The sequence below is a fragment of the Girardinichthys multiradiatus genome, chromosome 4 (genome assembly GCF_021462225.1).
Source record: "Girardinichthys multiradiatus isolate DD_20200921_A chromosome 4, DD_fGirMul_XY1, whole genome shotgun sequence".
NCBI lineage: Eukaryota > Metazoa > Chordata > Actinopteri > Cyprinodontiformes > Goodeidae > Girardinichthys > Girardinichthys multiradiatus.
Window position 1 is genome coordinate 11,807,377 of NC_061797.1, and position 18,422 is coordinate 11,825,798.

The 18,422-nt window shown below is 37.8% G+C and overlaps 1 protein-coding gene across 1 annotated transcript in view; it reads right to left on the minus strand.

Moving 5' to 3' along the window:
* ntrk3b (neurotrophic tyrosine kinase, receptor, type 3b) overlaps positions 1-18,422 on the minus strand; it is a 398,812-nt gene that overhangs the window by 22,871 nt on the left and 357,519 nt on the right. The window contains exons 13-15 of the mRNA XM_047363471.1: positions 11,429-11,559; positions 6,681-6,853; positions 3,405-3,648 (exon numbers count right to left, since the gene is read on the minus strand). Of these exons, the coding sequence (XP_047219427.1) occupies positions 3,405-3,648; positions 6,681-6,853; positions 11,429-11,559 (548 nt within the window). The remainder of the gene's footprint in view (positions 1-3,404; positions 3,649-6,680; positions 6,854-11,428; positions 11,560-18,422) is intronic.

Here is an 18,422-nt window from a genome sequence, read left to right on the forward strand (position 1 = left end):
AGCACAGGTGGAGCAGACGGATGCAACAGATGGGTGGGATTTAGGACAATATTCACTTCTATCTTGAAGTTGCTCCCTCTTGCTGCGAAGTGTTTCCTGGTGTCCCACATGGCAATAAGCTTCCAAACGACTGGTCAGCAATGGAGTACTTGTAGCCCTGGCAGGATGCTGCTATTTTCAGTTACTAACACAGAGAAAGTGTCCAACACAGTTCAGAACACCTGGTCTCTCAGCTCGGAGTATAGATTGGGTAGTGATGCTGTCAACAGCTTTACCTCGAAATATGAAATCACTGGAATTCAAATTGAAGTTCTGTAATTAAAAATTGTACTTGGTCAGTTAATATTTTAAGACATATATTCTGAAGATGTAGCTAGTTATAGGAGCTCCACGTCTATCAAGGAGAAACTAGTGAGAGAATCTGTTAACAGGACTATTCTGCTTGGTTGTACACCACAGACGTCTGGCCCTTTTGGAAGACGGGTCGGAAGAAAGACGTTGAAAAAAGCCATAAGTCTAGTTTGCATTCTGCCACAAGTCATGTATGACACATTGTAAACCTCTGAAAGAAGGTGCTCTGCTCAGATTCAATTAGTAATTACAGTACATGGTGATACATGGTGGTAGCAGCATTGTTTTTCTCAAGCCTTCCTTTTATACTGTAGTTATGTGTTTTTTTTTTCTTCTACAGTCTTGCGCAGAACTTATTTCAGATTTATTTCAATAAACAATAAAGAGAAGGCTTCATGGCAGAAACCTTAGATGTTGCATAGTTTGCAAGATAAATGCCTCTGGCCTACAAACTGAAAATTCTTAGCTACAGTTTGAATAAACAAATATAGACCAAAATGTTGAGAAAAGAAACCCGAACTGTGCATGAACTGTTTTTGTTTTGCCCCACTTGACCCTGTTTCTTCGAATTTCACCTGAAATGCTGAATACTGATTCACAGCTAACCCCCTCTGTTATCCTGGTCAGAGTCCAGTTACACATCAAGTGTCCTGCTGCTTCTTCTTATCTGTCAGTGAGGAGCATATGAGGACCACAACCTTTTCACCCCCCATCGCACAGACAGCTTGAACTATCAGTGGGAGTCTCAGGAGCCAAGGGCACAATCCCTCACTGGCTTCCTGCCTGTGAATAAAACCAGTGTGAGGACCAAAATATGACAACACACAAAACTTCTATTATCATGCCAGCAAAACCCAACACTCCCCAATTAATATACTATATTTTCAGTAATTACATAAAAATAAACACTATGCAGCTAATTTTTGCTCTGATGGGTTTGATAAAATGTCCCTTTATATTCACTTTTATGTACAATATATTGTGCTTATAATTGGTGAGATAGGAACAGCCAGCTCATGCAGTCATCCAAGTGAGTGGTATCTGCTTGCTAACTCAGTTGTGACTGACACAATTAGATAAGCGGATCTACAGCCAAAACAGGGAAACACATTCAGCTGTTTTTTTCAGAGGTCTGCCCAATCTAGCAGATCTACGGTCACACTAGTAATCACTAAGAGACTCCACTTTCTTCAGCAGAGGGGAAGATTAAACCATCCTTCAGACATAACAGTAACCCTTCCTAATAAGCTCCACAAAAATGTGCCTTTGTAAAAAATAACTAGGTTTGAACCAATCATAATAACTATCTAGTAAACCATGAACTAACTAACTGATCATGTAATCATTCATTAGGTTTCTGTTTACCTATTATTTATAAAGTTGTGGACTCGTTTTCAAAGCTTCATCATTAGAAAGTGTTTAGTCACTGCTTAGATATTGGTTTCCTTGTGACAAACCTAACAATTTAGGGCTCTCAGCTAAGAAATGTTCAGCTCATCATAAGACTTAAGCATTTCTTTGTGATAAGGCTCTGGAAAAAAGCTTCTAATAACCTGACTTTAATTAACAATATGTTAATGATTAGTTCATGATTATTTCTTTATAACAAAGCACATTTTTGTAACCCTTGTTGTGAAGTGTTACCTTATTACCATAAACTAATGATGAGGCTCTGTTTAAAAACCAAGTTCATTATTAGCTATTGGTTAACTAATAGTTCATGATTACTTCCTAATTTACCCCATATTCACATAACATTTTTTATGGCCCTTATAAAAAAAAATGTTCAGTAACTTCAAGAACAAACCATCCATTATTTAACCATCAGGCTATATTTAAGTCACAGAAGGCAAAATGAATGTTTGTGAAATGTTCTGTGAAATAGATTTTACACACATGGTATGGGATTTAAAGGTGAAACAAAAATGCATATGTGTTTATGTTGTTTTTTTCTAATTTGGTCTGAGCAGTTTTTAAACATCACTGAACAACTGTGACCTGTCTCCCTTTACAGAACCAGGCAGACAGGAGTTCTGCTGCCCCTTCTAACAAGAAACCAAACTCTCTTTAAACCCTCAATCTGCATCAAACATTACACACAAAATCCTGCTGTAACATGTTCCAACCTTAAGCAAGTATTCTGCTTTTATGAGAGTAATATAGTGATCACACAGGTGGCATGCATGGATAAGCTATGAGGCAGCGAACAGAAACCATATCCCTTTAAATTTCCTAACAAATGATTTTATGGGTGCAGGGCTGCTCTCTCACAGCAGGCAAGTGATCTATAAGGGCTGGCAATGCCCTAAACAGCATCCAAACTGGCCCAGCTGTCATGCTGGGAAAACACTATCAGGCACGCCTAAAGTCATTTTACAAAACCAGGCTATTTAAAGCAGTGAGATCTGCAGCAGCCATCGTCTACTCGGCAAAAATGCAAAAGAAAAAAAAGAAAATATATTTAGCCTAGCATTTGCCACCTGGCTTGAGGCATTCATAGTTGCTAATCATGTTAAACAGTAGAGGAGACAGGATTCACAAGCAATATAAACAAGCCTCCAAGTGTCAGGCTGCAAGCTCAGGAGGCTCGTCTCCTAGCACGCTGCTAAAGTGCTCCATCCTCCACCGTGGATTCGAGAGGCGTGGTGTGAGGGCCTGAGGCTGTACTGGTGATAGGAGAACTGTTTACTCTTCTTAGAAGAGGAAAAATAGAAGCATAAACATATAAACAACATAACATAGGAGAGCAACAGCTACCACCCATTAGAATTAGCTTTGTAGTTGGGAGCCCCAAAGGCCTGATTTAGAGTTGTTTTGAACCTAATTAGGGACCAACAGTACCGTAAACTAAATTTAGTTCATGAGTTGTAATGTTTCCATGTATTAAAATGTATGGCATTTTGTCAGCTGAAAGTCACTGGATTTGACGGTGTGTCTCCTTAGGCACATTGCAAAAGCTCAAAATGTTTCAGTCTCAGTCACAGTTGTACTTTAAAATAAAGGGTTATTTTATTCTTAAGTCAGCAAAAACAATAATATCATCTGAGGCTCACCCTGTAGTAGTCGCTGCTGTAGATGTCCCTGGACATGCCGAAGTCTCCGATCTTGACCAGCAGGCCGTTCCCCACCAGACAGTTGCGGGTTGCCAGATCTCTGTGCACAAAGTGTTGGGAGGCCAGGTAGACCATGCCTGAGGCGATCTGGGTAGCAATGTGCAGCATCTGCGACAGGCCCAGCTCCCCGTTGGACTGCAGCGGCTGGCCGTCCACCAGGATCATGGCATCGGGGCCATGGGCTCTGAGTTAGGAATAACAATTCAGATCATTTTAATGAACCGTTAATGATAACAGTGATGCCTTGTGTCAGATTTAGAAGCCCAATGGCCTAAAGCAGTTTAAACAGTTAAAAAACACTCTTTAGTGGAAAAAATTATTTAACAACAGTGGCAAAAATACAGTACTTTGCAAAATCATTCATGCTCCGTAACATTTTTCACATCTAGGCAACCACAAATGTTAATGTATTTTTTGGGGATATTTATGTAGCAGAGCAACAGAAATTTGCATATAATTGTGCAGTAGAAAGAATTGATGTTTTGAGCATAAAACAAATCTGAAAAGTCTGGTGTGCTTTTGATCCACTCTGATAAGTAAGATCCTTGTACCACCACAGATATGGCATGCCTCTAACAGGCATTTCTCCCAAATTGTCTTGTAGTTAGCTCTATCCATCTTATCAGCAGCTCTAAGCTGCTGGTTCCTTTTTTTTCTGCAGAAGAAAAGAAACATGTTTAAACCTTTTCTTTTATTAGCAATAAACAAGCAGAAAGACTGCACTGTGTGCACTGGACAAAACTGCCCAGGTAAGTGTCTGTCTGTTAGGTTGTGTGTGTGGTGTCAGGGATTGGCGCAGAATAAGCAACATGCCCGGGGTCCCATTTATGCATTTATTTCAAGTAAATTACACACTGATAAAAATGTAGTTACTGAAATTTTATTTAGGAGCAAAGGGGGCTTAGCACATATCCAGATTTATAATCATAACATATGGGGGGAATAATGCTTAATTTTCTTGCCAATTATGCACTATTTTGTGTCCGTTGATCACATAAAATACATTAGAATTTGTGGTTATAGGGTAACAAAATATAGTGTTCAATGGGTATGAATACTATTTTAAAGGCACTTTTCTGTCTGTACCACACCAGGAAGTATTGCAGCACCTCTACATGAACTGAAGAACAAGGTTGAAAGTCATTGCTTATAAATTACACTTTGGACTGTGTTAATTCAGCTTTAAAAGTATCATAGCTGCTGTTTGTAACTGGATGCACATGTCTAGGTGTGTACTCAGCTTGACAGAGTGCCCTTTAACACAGTAACCCAAAGCCACATTAATAAAGCCTTATCCAGAACACATTCATGTCGTATTCTGCTTGTTCAGAAGAATTAGCATAATAAAGAGAAAAATGGGAGAAACATTAACAAATTAACTGGAACCTGCAAGCGCTCAGGCTGCTTTAATTGGACTGATAAACTGTTTTGTGCCTGCACCGTTCTGATTAATTTTGTGGCTGTAATTTAAGCTTCAAAGCAAAACTTTGACTTTTCCAACATGTCAGGAACTCAAAATGAGGCTCTGGAATTTCATCCAGCTACTGTGCATTTACCAAAACAGGCTGAGTGCAGGTTTCTGGGTGACTGTGAAGAACTCATTTCTTGTGAAGTGTCCCTGCTGTTCCCATCACCTTCCTGTCAGCGTGATTACTGAGCAGGCGCCGCTCAGGAAAGGCTGATGCTCTTCTGTTCTGTCAGCCTGGCTTTCAATCTCCATTTTGGAATTTTATTGCCATTCGGTGTTCTTTGCTTTAGGTGTGATGGTTAAGGGGAATTAGAAGGGCGCTTTTATGGCATGACTCTTTTTTCTGTCCTCTTTTTTTCCCACTTTCCTCCTTATGCAGCAGTGTCTGATTAGATGCAGGATGCCCTCCATTTATCCAAAGGTTGTATCAGACCCGAAAATCTGATTTAATTCACTCCCATTGATTTAGTGCACATCACTTCCTTCAAATGTGGCCAAAAGGGCCAGTAGATGAAGAATCAACCCTGTCTTGCACCTTGCATGAAATAATTTCATCATTCGCGACACTGGCTTTCATTTCAGGAATGATTTTCCGACTGAAAATCTTCATGCACTTTTCAGTCCACATGCACACACACGACTTCACTCTCACACTCAATCATAACATGACATCTTTTCATCCACTGCTCAAGATTTAAAAACAAGAAAGACCACACACACACAGCTGCAGCCGCTGTCATCGCACTTGAAATAGCACGCTTCTATCTCTCACTCCTATCTAGCGCACTGACATCAGCTCCAGTCAAGCCTCCCATTACCAAAGTGCTTGCTGTAGCGGCGTCGTGTCGCTTCTGTTGGGGCTTATCGGAGGTAAAAGTTTGTCACCATAAAAACACAAACTACAAAGTAATTTGTTGTGATTTTATGTGATACACCAACAGACCAACAAACGTGCATAATTTTGAAGTTGGAAGCATAAATGTGTATCATCCTGAAATCTAAATGGTGTGGCGTGCATTTGTATTCAGCCCCTCAAGTTAATATTTGGTTTAACCACCACCAAGTTTTTGGTGTTTCTATAAACTTTGCACATCTGCATGCCTCTAGTAGGTTTACTTACTATTGTTTCCTTACATTTTACTACATTTGTCTTTTCATCAACTGACAATCTTCCCTGTCCTTGCTGAAGGGATATGTCTGCCCTCCATGGCTCCATCACCACCATGTTTTACCATAGGCATGGTTTGTTCAGTGTTGTGCAGTGTTCCTTCTTTACTCCACCTAGCTCTTTGCATGTAGGTATATTGCCCATTCTTGTTCACAAAATAGCTCAAGCCCAGTCAGATTGGATGTTGCAATTATTTTGCCCCAGATCCAGACTTGGATTTATATTTGGACTTTGACTGGGCCATTCTACCCCATAAATATGCATTCCTTTGTTGCTCTAACTGTATGTTTAGGATCATTTTCCTGCTGGAAGGCAAGTCTATGCCCCTGTCTGAAGTCCTTTGAAGGCTCTAAAAGGTTTTCTTTTTTTCTAAAAAAAATGCTTTTCTTGCCTTGCCTTTCAGTTTAGGTGGATGACCATCTCTAATTAAACAAAGCACCCAGAGAAAATCCAAACAGGGAGAACATGAAGCTGCCACACAGAAAGACCCTTGCTGTGGTGTGAAGACAGAACCAGTTACCTTGGCATCACTAAATTAAGGACTAACTGTATTTTCATACACATTTAGTGAAACACTGACCTTAGGAATTTGTTCAGGTCTCCATGCTTCATGTACTCGAACACCATGATGAGTGGGTCCCCGTCTACGCACACGCCATAAAATTTAACAATGTGGTCATGTTGCAGGTTGGTCAGCAGCTCAGCTTCCCGCTGGAAGTCCTTCCTGGCTGACAGGTTGGGATCTTTCAGTGTCTGAAGAAGGTAATGAAATGATTTAAATGAATAACTTATTTTACCTGTCTTTGAGGAAACCAATACCTGTTTATTTAAAACATTTTGGGTGTTTGTTGATTATTTTGGCTTTAGATGGGGGTTAGCATGTGCACCCTGACTTATCTGTGGCTAAGCAGCCCAACACACAACAAATTTTGATGCACTGCGTATTCTGACACGGTTCCATCAGAACCAACATTCATTTCTTCAGTGCACATTTAAGTGGATCACAGCTGTTGAGCACTACAGCCAACAATAAATATTGACTGCCCGTGACCCAGTTGTTGTTTCGCCATTGTTCATTCATGGACCCCTTTTTGATAGATACTGCCCTCCACAGGTGGAGAACACAAGACAAGAGCTGCAAGTTAAGAGATGGTCTGACCCAGCCGTCCAATCATCACTTTTAGGCCCTCGTGAAACTCACTCAAATCCTTAGGCTTTATGCAGTTTCATTGCTTTTAACACATCTGTTTGGGGGACAAAATGTTCACTTGCAGTATCCCACCTACTAACAGGTGCCAAGGGTGAAGGTTCTACTGTGAGTCCAGTATGAGGCATCTTGTTATGCAGGCATAAATTTAAATGGAGGGCCAACTTGGCTTGTAGAGGTCATGTTCCTGGATCACTTAGGATGACGCTCACCATAGTTTCTGAAGCACAATAAGTCAATTTCATCATAAATGATATGCTGTTGATAGATGCGTTCCAACACCTAAAACCTACAGAAGAATATTCTGACTATGGACGTTAAAAGAAGAAAACTTGTTCCTTGTTATTCAGATAGTATGTAATTTGTTCCCACATCAGGAAAAAGGTCAGATGAATTTTCATTTAAGTAACAAGTATAGAAAACCAAATAAAAGAAGAAAAATGAGTGGTTATTTAATTATTGTTGGAATAAAAAAATTAGCATCTTTTCTTATTGTGTTTAAATATGTATATATAAGCAACATTTTACTTATGGTTTTATTTTCTTTCCAGATAAAAAAAAATATAAACGCAGATCTGTCATTTTCTGTCTGCTACATTTAGTAACATAGAATCAATGTTGACTACTATGTAGGCAGAGGGAAATACACCTTTAGTCTGTTTATACAACAGCTGTTAACTGTTGTGGGCAATCTCATGTGTCCAGCAGTAAAATGTAGATGAAAGGGTAAACATACTCCATTCATATAGCATTTGTCGTGCCTTGTTGACAGTTCCTAAGTGCTTTACATTTTAAGCAGCATTCAGCTATTATATAGCACATTCCAATGGCTCCTTTTTATTCGACATTCTGAGTGCATAACTAAACACTAAATATGCCAGTTTCTTTTACAGTTTAGTGACATATAGCTTCTAGGCTGCCACAGACCTGGTCAAACATTACTCCTCCTCCTTTTTGTTTTTGTGAAGTTTGTTTGCTGCTTTTTCTCTCTGGTTGTTAGTGTGACTGGCTGTGACTAGCACATGCAGCAGGTTAGAATTTTATATTATAGCAACTGTCTTTTACTACCCTCTTCAACATCTTGTACATATTGCAGCAATGAGGTCAACAATCACTACAGGTGTAATGTTCAAGACAGAGAGGTGGAGTAGGACGAACTGCACACAAAACAACCTGATCTGATTGGTAATACAATAAAGCACAGGGGTGCCTTGAACCTGCCGTTGAGGTGCAGAGCACATAAACTGCCAACTCTTGATGGGATGTCAGGTAAAGCCTCCAATATGAAAAAAATAAACAAATAAATAACAGCTATAAGCCCATTGCAGTCTCTCTCCTGGAGGAAAAAAGACTCTTGACACTTCATCAGCAGCAGGAAAATACACTGAGTTGCCACTTCTGATCTCCTCAGCCTTGAGTCCTGTTTTCCCAGCCTGCTGCTAACATTATCACAGATGGAATGACCTTAGGATGAAAATACATTTACTTGTATGTGCTCCACTATTTCAGCACGGTGCTTGAGGTGGTTGAGATGTAAGACAGCATAGATGAAATGATCATAAAATTCTATTACCAAATCAAACAGCACTTTTGAGGAAATGTTTTTTGTCTGGGCTTTTCTCCAAATCAGTACTTTTAAAGTGCAACAATAAATTAGGAGAAAGCACCACGTTGATTTTTTTTTCCCTTAAATGACCTTCAAGTGTATTCAGAGAGCCTCTATATCTTCCTGTTTCTTTAAAGGCAGTTCAAGTGAAAATGGACTTTGTATTGGCTTTTAGAGAGACTACAGTACAGCAGGCTTGATTTTATAAAAATTATTTTACTCTGTGTTTAAACCTCAATAAATAGCCAATATTTACCAGAGCATCAAGCTAGTAACAGGTTGGATAGCCTTTAACTTTCAAAACTACCTACATTTTTCATGGCATTGGTTCAATGAGGTATTGGAAACATTCCTCAGAGATTTTATTCCATATTAACATGATAGCATCACACAGTTCCTGCAGACTTGTTGGCTGAAGATCTATGAAATTAATCTTCCATTCCACCAAATCCAAAATTGTGCTCTTCTATACTGAAAGCGAGTGACTGTGGAGCCCACTGGAGTTCACTGAACTCATTATCATGCTCAAAAAATTTGTTTGAGATGATTTGAGCTTTGTGACATGGTGCATTATCCTTTAAAAAGTAGCATCAGAAATTGGGCACACCACTGGCATCAGCCTAAACCAATGGGACAACGCTTTCATGTTGTTTACACAAAATGCTGACCCCGCCATCGGAATATTGCAGGTGAATTTGAGACAAGTTGGACCAGGCAATGCTTTTCAATCTGTTATTGGCCCGTTTTGATGAGCATCTGTGACTTGTCTCCTGTTCTTAGCTGACAGGAGTGGCATCTGGTGTCCGGCTCATCTGCTTTAAGGTTTGATGTACTGTGTGCTCTAAAATAGTGCTCTTCATGTCTTAGTTGTAACAATTGGTTATTTGGGCTACTATTGCTTTTTTCTTCATCTTTGAGCCACTCTGCCCAATCTCCTCTGACCTCTGACAAGCAGAAGGGATTATTTACACATTACTGCTGCTTTTACCAATTTTTCATCATTCTCTGTGAACTGGCAACATGATTGTGCCCAAAAATTTCAGTGGATCAGAAGTATCTGAGATAGTTAGACAAGCCCATTGACATCAACAACCATGCCACGTTCAAAATCATTTAAATCCCTTTTCACCTCTTCTGATGCAGTGTTTGAGCTTTTTCAAGTCTTCACCACATCTGGATGCCTAAATGCATAGAGTGGCTGCCATGTGATTAACTGTGTTGCCATTTGTGCATCAACAAAAACTCTCTTATTTAAGGAAGAACGTAATACACTTGCAGCTGTTATTAATCCATCCTATTGACCAAGGCACAAATCTTAGTCAGAAAAAGTGTGAGCAAACTGTGTCACCGCAATAGGTACAATTTGAAGGGTTAAGTCTGTAGCATTTATCTGCAAACACTAAAAGCTCTTTCATGCCTTTTTCCTACCTATGTGTTTTCTCAAAAGACCAAGTTTGTGTCAGACGTTGTAGTCAACCCATCACCATTTTGCCTCTAATCCATTAAGCGAGCTAGTGACGGCACCATAACAGAAGACTTAGAGAAACGTTTGCCGACTGTGGCTCAAGAGTGTGATGTACTTGTACTGATGACAGATGGTCTCTCGAACAGTGAGATGCACGTAATTTCTTGCCATTAAAACACACTTGATGGTATGGCTCTGCAGTGTGTGACAGAAGAGATCACTGGACATCACCCAAGAGTAGTTTCTTTAATGGAAGAAATTATGGAAAACTTAACTGAAAACTGATGTGTTTAACTCATTAGAATGGAAGATGTTGAGATGGCAGATACAGATTTTATATGTAAGGCCCCAGTTCCGCTCTACGCCTCCTCACACGAGTGAAAGCTCGTGTCTGCGGGACATGGCCAGCTTGATAATGATTGATGAAAGGCCAGGAGCAGCTTAGTTCTGTCAAAAAGCTGCAAAGACAAACCAATTTCTATTTTGTGAAAGATACTTTCCTTTGTATAAGTTTTTTTTTTTTTTTTAAATGAATCATTACGTTTGCATGTGCAAGTCCTTAAACACTTAGCCTGAAAGACAGATACTGCAGGAGCAAGCCTATGTTTGTTTGTTAGCACCCACTTAAATGCTGACTTATACTATGCATGGTAGTTTTATGTCTGCCATCTAATTACCCCTTTTCAAAGAAAGGGGGTACAGACGTTTTACTCCAGATCCTTGCAAAAACTTTGCATCTCTAGTTTAACTAATTTGTGTTGTTTTAACTGCAAATTCATTTAACTCCAGTTACATCTGTCTGTCGCTTCATTAATGAATAGTAAATAAAACCTATTGTAAAAGACCATTACACTTGGACTAAACCAAGTCAACTTACATTTTCATTTTCTGAAAAAGATACATTTTTGAATATGCAATGTTTCTGTATGACAACAATTAAATGTAATAAAATAATTTGGTTTTATTAACTTATTTGGCTCCATAACAACATCAGACACAATTTTCACTCCAACACAGAAAGGCACTAACAACCAAGCAGTGAAGATGTACCTTGACAGCCACCAGCATCTTGTCCTTGGTGGGACTCAGGTTGTAGCACTCTGCCAAGAAGACTTTACCAAACGCCCCTTCACCCAGCTCCCTCTTCAGGATGATGTCCCTCCGCTTTATATGCTGGACGACTAAAACAGGACACAGAAGAACCGTAAATACAGTGCTGGTCAGGCATTTATTTACACTTATCATCATAGGCATATTAGGTTTAGGCTTTTAATGATGTAATTGAAACATTTGTTTTGGGATGGGATGATAAAACAGCAAACCACTGTAACAAATTTAAAAATCAAGAATTTAGTGTACAAGGTTGAAATCATTGGGGATTTTTTTCTACTCCAAAAAGGGACAATATTATGCATACAGGCTCATATAAGCATGACAAACCATGCATTTTTGTAGTGATTCTGGCATAATTCTGGCTTTATGCACAGTCCATTTATTTGTCACTTGGAGAAATTTAATTTTCTTTTATTGTTCTTCTTTAACTCCGGGGCCAGTTTCAAGGTGTTTTAGGATCATTATCCATAATTTCCAAAGACACAGTGTTAAACAGGTCATGCCTGTTTATAGGGTAATAAAAAGATGAAAAACACAACTGTCCAATAAACTAGTCAATAAACAAAAGATCAGAATGCATGGGGCAGTCAAATGGTGTGAAATTGTATTTATTTTATGTTGAAGCTACTTCAAAAGGAATACTGAGCACATTAAAGATAAAAAGGTTTTATATCTTTGTAATGGAAATAAACACACCAACAACACCAGATCTGTGGAACTGTAGATCTCTTATCAAGATACTTTGTTTTAATGTTAAAGCTGAGAAACCACATGTGAACACTGCCAAATGAAATCGAAATTGTAACATTTACGTTTACCACTAACATCTAAAACGTCTAGCTGAAGCTGGGGAGAATGAAGAAAAAACTCTTGTCTCAGTTTTCTCCCAGATATTTCACTGTAGCAAGAACAGTGTTGTAAACTTTATGTTTTTTGCTCCTGACCCTAGATTATTTTTATTTCCTGCTGTCATTACCTACAATGTTTGTGCTCCCAGAATGGAGGCCTATTCCTTTTATTGATTATCCTTTAAAAACGCCAAAGAATAAGATGACCGAGTTGGCGACTCGGATGGAGGGACAAGATAGAAATAGCAAAAAAGGAAAGCAGAGTGTGAAAAAGACAACGAGGTGTGTAGAGCTTGTGGACAGAGTTCCTTTTTGTGCCTGACTATGAATTAAACATGACGGTTTGTAGGTTTACCATGAAAGCTAAGTCGCCTGATAGATCTGCACACATAAGAGTATGCAAAGCTTCCACAACACTTCAGGTTAAAAAACACATCAAATACATTACACAGTAGCTTCAACATTTCTCTCCATTATAAAATGTTTTTGTAATAACACAAATACAATTATGCTAAGCAACAAAGGAAGTAATATTGGTGTGAAATTATTCTTAAAAATTACTTGAGAAACTGAAGATCAATCCAAAAAATAATTGCAGTTTTATGATATCAGTGTGCATTTTCTACTCTAAAAAATAAATATTGAACAGGTCAACCTCCTTATAGATATCAGATTCCAACCAGATGTTAGTAACAAGTCGAGTACATCACACACACAAATAAATAAATTCAAGTTAATCAATAAATCAAATTATGTGTAATACAATAACACATGGAATAAGTTCTTCAAACATGGAACAAAAGAACCTGGAAAAAGCCAAAGAACACCAAGGCACAGCTAAAATCTGTCAGCATTTTATAAAGACATCCTACTTGGGTTGTTAGCAACATACTGTGTAAATTTAATGTCATTAGCTGCTTTAGAACTATATCTACTGAGAAAACCGAAGATGTGTCCAACACTTATTTTGCCTGATGCATTTAGGTGCTAATTACATAGCCACTGTTTAAATCTGCACCGTGGTTGGCGGTTGGAACTTCCGTACTATAAAGAGGAATTTTAGAAGACTAATTAAGCATCTTTTGGTCTTGATATCAGACAGATTAACTTAATTCTACCCAAAATTGAAATGTACAAAAACATGTAATCACTTTTAATTGTTGAATTCTTTGTTTTATCCATTGTGGTCTTTTTCTAGTAAGAGCTGGCTAACATCCACAGCATGTCCAAGCAAAGTCTCATACTTGTAGCAGCTTTCGGTAAGGAGAATTAGCTTCTTTTATGTAAACACCCAGGCCTAAGTAGGGACTTATCAGTGGAGACACAATATAAACTGATGAGGCTCCCCCGAAGCCTGCAGTCATAATCTATCCACACAATACCGTCTAACTTCTTTCTCTAAAATATCACTGCATGTTTTATCCTGTTGTTCTTATGTCCAAATTCTTGCCTGAGGCAAAGAAAATTCAGAGTGTAGAGGTTAGATTTACCGACTTTGTAATTAGGCAGTCCAGGTTCATCGCTGGGACATGCTTTAATTTTTAAATGTGCCACTCGCAATGGGAGAGTAGCAAAACCAAGTAGGACATAGAGTAAGAAAAGTAAGAAAAAGCTACTTAAAATGAGCAAAAGCATTACAAACCGAATGTGATAAAAGCTGGGTAAATCCTTAAAGAAAAAATATAGATACTTACAAAACAGATAAAATGTAGATAAGTATACCATTTTCAAATAACACCAGTAATCAGGTGTATTTCTGAAGACTTCCACTTAATTTAGTTTTATTTCTTATTTATTCCTATCTTAATTTCATAATACATTTGGTACAGTTTTTTATAATGTTTTTGTGTGGGGTATCATTGCATTTGCTGAGATGTGAATGTATAATTCTCACCATAAAATAAGTGTTTGTTTTTTTTTGTAAGATGAATGATCAAATCTATTGCATCCTTGGCTAACATCTGGTAATTTAATCCATCCTCCATCTGCTTTGTTTCCATTAAATCAAATTCACTTTTCATATGATTGTGATGGACAGTGTGTCATCGAATAGATAATTGCACACAAGCTACAAGCAGTCAGTGTTTAATATACTGATACTGATAAAGCATTTATGTTTCTGCACTTAAGAGCACATGAGGTGTTGCATCTATTCCCTGAAGACCATTTAATCTTCTTCTATTTGAGCTTCCTACAATTTTACTAATGACTGTTGACCTGCCTCCCTGCCTCCCTTGGTTTAATCTTGGTTTATAAATATAATACTTGAAATTCTATGATAAAACATCAGATCTGTTGTTTCAAGGAAACATCTGTCTGTAAAATAACTTCTTCTAGTGGATTTGAATATCCGTCATTACCAAGCTGCTTATCATGGTTATCTTGACGCCATTGTATTTTGTAGTGCTTCAAAAAGTAACATTCAATCTACAATGTTGCCAAATTTTGTACATTTATAGGACAATGATCCCAAACCCCACAGAACCCTAAAAGAAGAATTGAGGCCTTACAATGGCCCTGTCAAAGTCCTGAGCTTTACATGATTGACATGCTGTGGTAGAACTCTGAGAGAGCAATACAGAATCGAAATTTCACAGACTTCATTGAACTAAAGTAATATTCAAAATGAGAATTTGTTTTCCTCAACAATGTGAGACACTGAAAGTCGTACAGGAAATGGCTCCTTTAGGTTAAGGTTGCTGAAGTTGGTTTCTCAAGCTAATTAACAGTGGGGTGTACTATTTCTTTTCCCTTGATTGTGTTGACAGTAATGAAAAGTCTCTTGTCCTTTTCACCACACATGATACTCACAACCTTCTATAAGACATTAGGCTTATTGTTTCAAACAAACCATCCTATTGTTTAAATGACATCTTGTGTCAGGGGGAGTAAATCAACTGTGGGTTGTATTTCTGCTATCTTGGTTAATTTAACTGTGGGCTAACAATGTAGTCTGTGGATAAAGGATAGACCCTGATAAATCGATTGTATGATGTGAATGACAAAGTGATCCATAAAGAATGCATGCAGATCTGTTTTTATACTAGAACTATGATCTGAAAATGGCAGTCCCTGCTGTGGAAAAACATCCCCACAACATGATGCTGCAACCACCATGTTTCACTGTGGGAAGGTGATACGTGTGTTGGGTGTCTGCCAAACATAACCTTTTCCTTGGTGGCTGAGAAGTTCAATCTTAGTCTCCTCTGACCAGAGCACCTTCCTCCATGCATTTGTGGAGTTGCTCACTTGCTTTTTGGCAAACTCAAAAGACACCTTCTTATTTCTAACATTAAGTAATGGCTTTTTTCTCGCTACTCTTCCATAAAGGCCAGCTGTATGGAATTTACGGCTTATTGACAGATACCCCAGTCTCTGCTGTGGAACCCTGCAATTCCTTTGGGGTTACCTTTGGTTAATACCCTCCTTGCCCAGTCTGTGAATTTTGGTGGGTAGCCCTCTATTTGTTGTGGTACTATGTGCTTTCCATTTAAAGATGATGGATTTGATGGTTCTCTGGCGGAACATCAAAGATATGGATGTTTATTTTATAACCCCATGCTGACTTTTACTTCTCAGCAACTTTTTCCCTGACTTGTTTGGAGAGCTCCTTGGTCTCCATGGTGTGATGCAATTGCTTAGTAGTGCTGCAGGCTCTGGTTCCTTTCAGAAAAGGTGTGTTTAGACAGATCATATGATACTTAGATAGTACACAGGTAGACTTCATTTTACTAATTATTTATTAGTATTTTCTTTTTCTTGATAGATGGGAGGATGTAACTTTAATATAGAGCAGACTGTGTCTCTAGCTTTTCCCAACACTGAAACCTTAACATATATGATAATAGTCTTTGTGAAAGGGATATGCTAAGCACATTCAGAACTTTCCTTAAAATATAATTGAAACTGCTAAAGCACATTAAGATAAAATGCTGCTGGATCTGACAACAAAATCATTGGTAAAACCATTAGGTTACATTAGCAGATAGACATACTACAATGTAAATATAGGTTTTAGTTTCCTGGACATCAAATTTCACCTTTGCTTATAAACAGCAAAGTCACAAGTAAATGCTGAGAACACTTCAAGTCTTTATTATGGCTAATGGCAAATCCAGCAATACAACTGCCTATCAGGCGGCTTTCAGTGGCAGATAAAAAAACTTCTTGTGATGTGTCTGCACAGACACAGTCTTATCCTTCGTGCTGGTTTCTCAGAAAAAGATAATGCACTGTGCAACAGAAAAAAACCAAATATTTTTTTTAGACTGAATGACTTGCTGAGACCCCAGCACAGCCTTTCTTTCATTTACATGATTTTCTTGACTATGTGGTACCTAAAATCAAGTGTTTTTTATTTTTTATTTTTTTTGTTTTTAAACAGACGAGAGCAGCAGCTTGGAAATTCCTTGAAAGTGACTGTAAGCAAGCATGTAGTTTAAATGAGGACTTTTTTAGTCACTTTTTCAGAAGGTTTTGCTGTGTTGTATCAAAACAAAAAAGGAGTAAGGTTTATCAAGGAATGTGGAAATGTTAAGAAGCTATTAATTGGATAAATTATGAAATAATGAAGACGTCCAAAAATCGCAAGACATCATTTAGTAATATTAACAATATATTAAATATATTGAAAGACATTTCCCAAATGCTTGTTCAGGTCTTTCAAAACTTCCCTCATTCAAAGCAGAGATTAGTTGTTCAGTCTGATTTCTTGTGGGTTTTTATTTTTTCCATTATGCCATTCCTTTTCAATTTTCTTGACCATCTGTTTGAATCATGTTGGGAGGATGATTCATGGAAAATGTCACCTGTTCCTCTGGTGTTTCTGACAGACCGTGCCAGAGGTACTATTTTTGAAATCATCGTTAAACATGTGAAAATGGTTTATCCATATTAGAATTTGCATTTTGATAAGGCCGGATTGTCGAATTAACAGTACCTTTTCAACATAACAACCCTTAGGTACTAAACATAGGTATTAAAAATTTTCTTTTTATTGGTCCGAAGTAATATTCTGAAATAAATTATCTTTTCTATAACATTCTGATGTATTGAACGTCACTGCATATATATATATATATATATATATATATATATATATATATATATATATTCTGCCTGCAAAAGCTGACAGCCACTTTGCAGGGTGAGAGCCCCACAAGAGACTCTAACACATCACTGTTATCCAAAGCTTGATCTTTACAAATTCTTTCCGGTAGCGAAGTGGAAACATGTACATTTTAATTCAGAATGTGTTCTGACAGGATTTGATGGGGCAAATGTCTTTGACACTTTCTTAGCTTCTGATAGTGTGAAGACTCTTCTGTCTGTATTCCCCACTGATTCCAATCTCTACTTCTGCTACTTTGTTGAGACTTCACTTAAGAGAAAAAAAAAATATTTAGCTTCCGACCTTCAGTGCATTATCTTTCACTCATCATTAACTTGATAATTTAACAATTAGCCTTGCAAAATGATGTTTGCAAAGTAGTAAACATTCAAACATGAAACTTTTTTTCTGTAGCTGCTCTCACTGCTAAGCGATTCTAGATTAAATAAATAGGAGAAGGCAGGAGATCATAAGCAGGTTGAGGAGAAAACTTTTTGAATGACATTATGGCAGGCACATTCATCTTTCTATCTTCTTGTATTTTATATATTGGATTATATTCTTTCTTCTTATTCTCACCTTTGCTTTTAGCTGATACATCTAATTTTTTATGTATTGATGTCTTATATAACATAAGGAAATTGGAATTTTTTTCAAACATTTCTGAGTTTGCCTTTGGTATTATGGAAATTAACTAAAGCCTGAATGAACTGAATGGTTCAACTAATGTCAGGTCTGGCAAAAAACAAGTATGACATCCGTTGTCATAAAAGTATTTACCCTCTTATAGAGTTCTGGTGTTTCAGGCCATTAAACAAATTTTAAGATCATATAGATAGATAACCAGAGTTAATACACAAACCTGCTTTCAAATAAAATTTTAATTTAAAAAGCTTTCCAAATCAACCAGGCCCTAAGTGAAGTAATTGCCCCTTAAGCTAATAATGGGTTATGCCACCCTTGGTAGAATAAA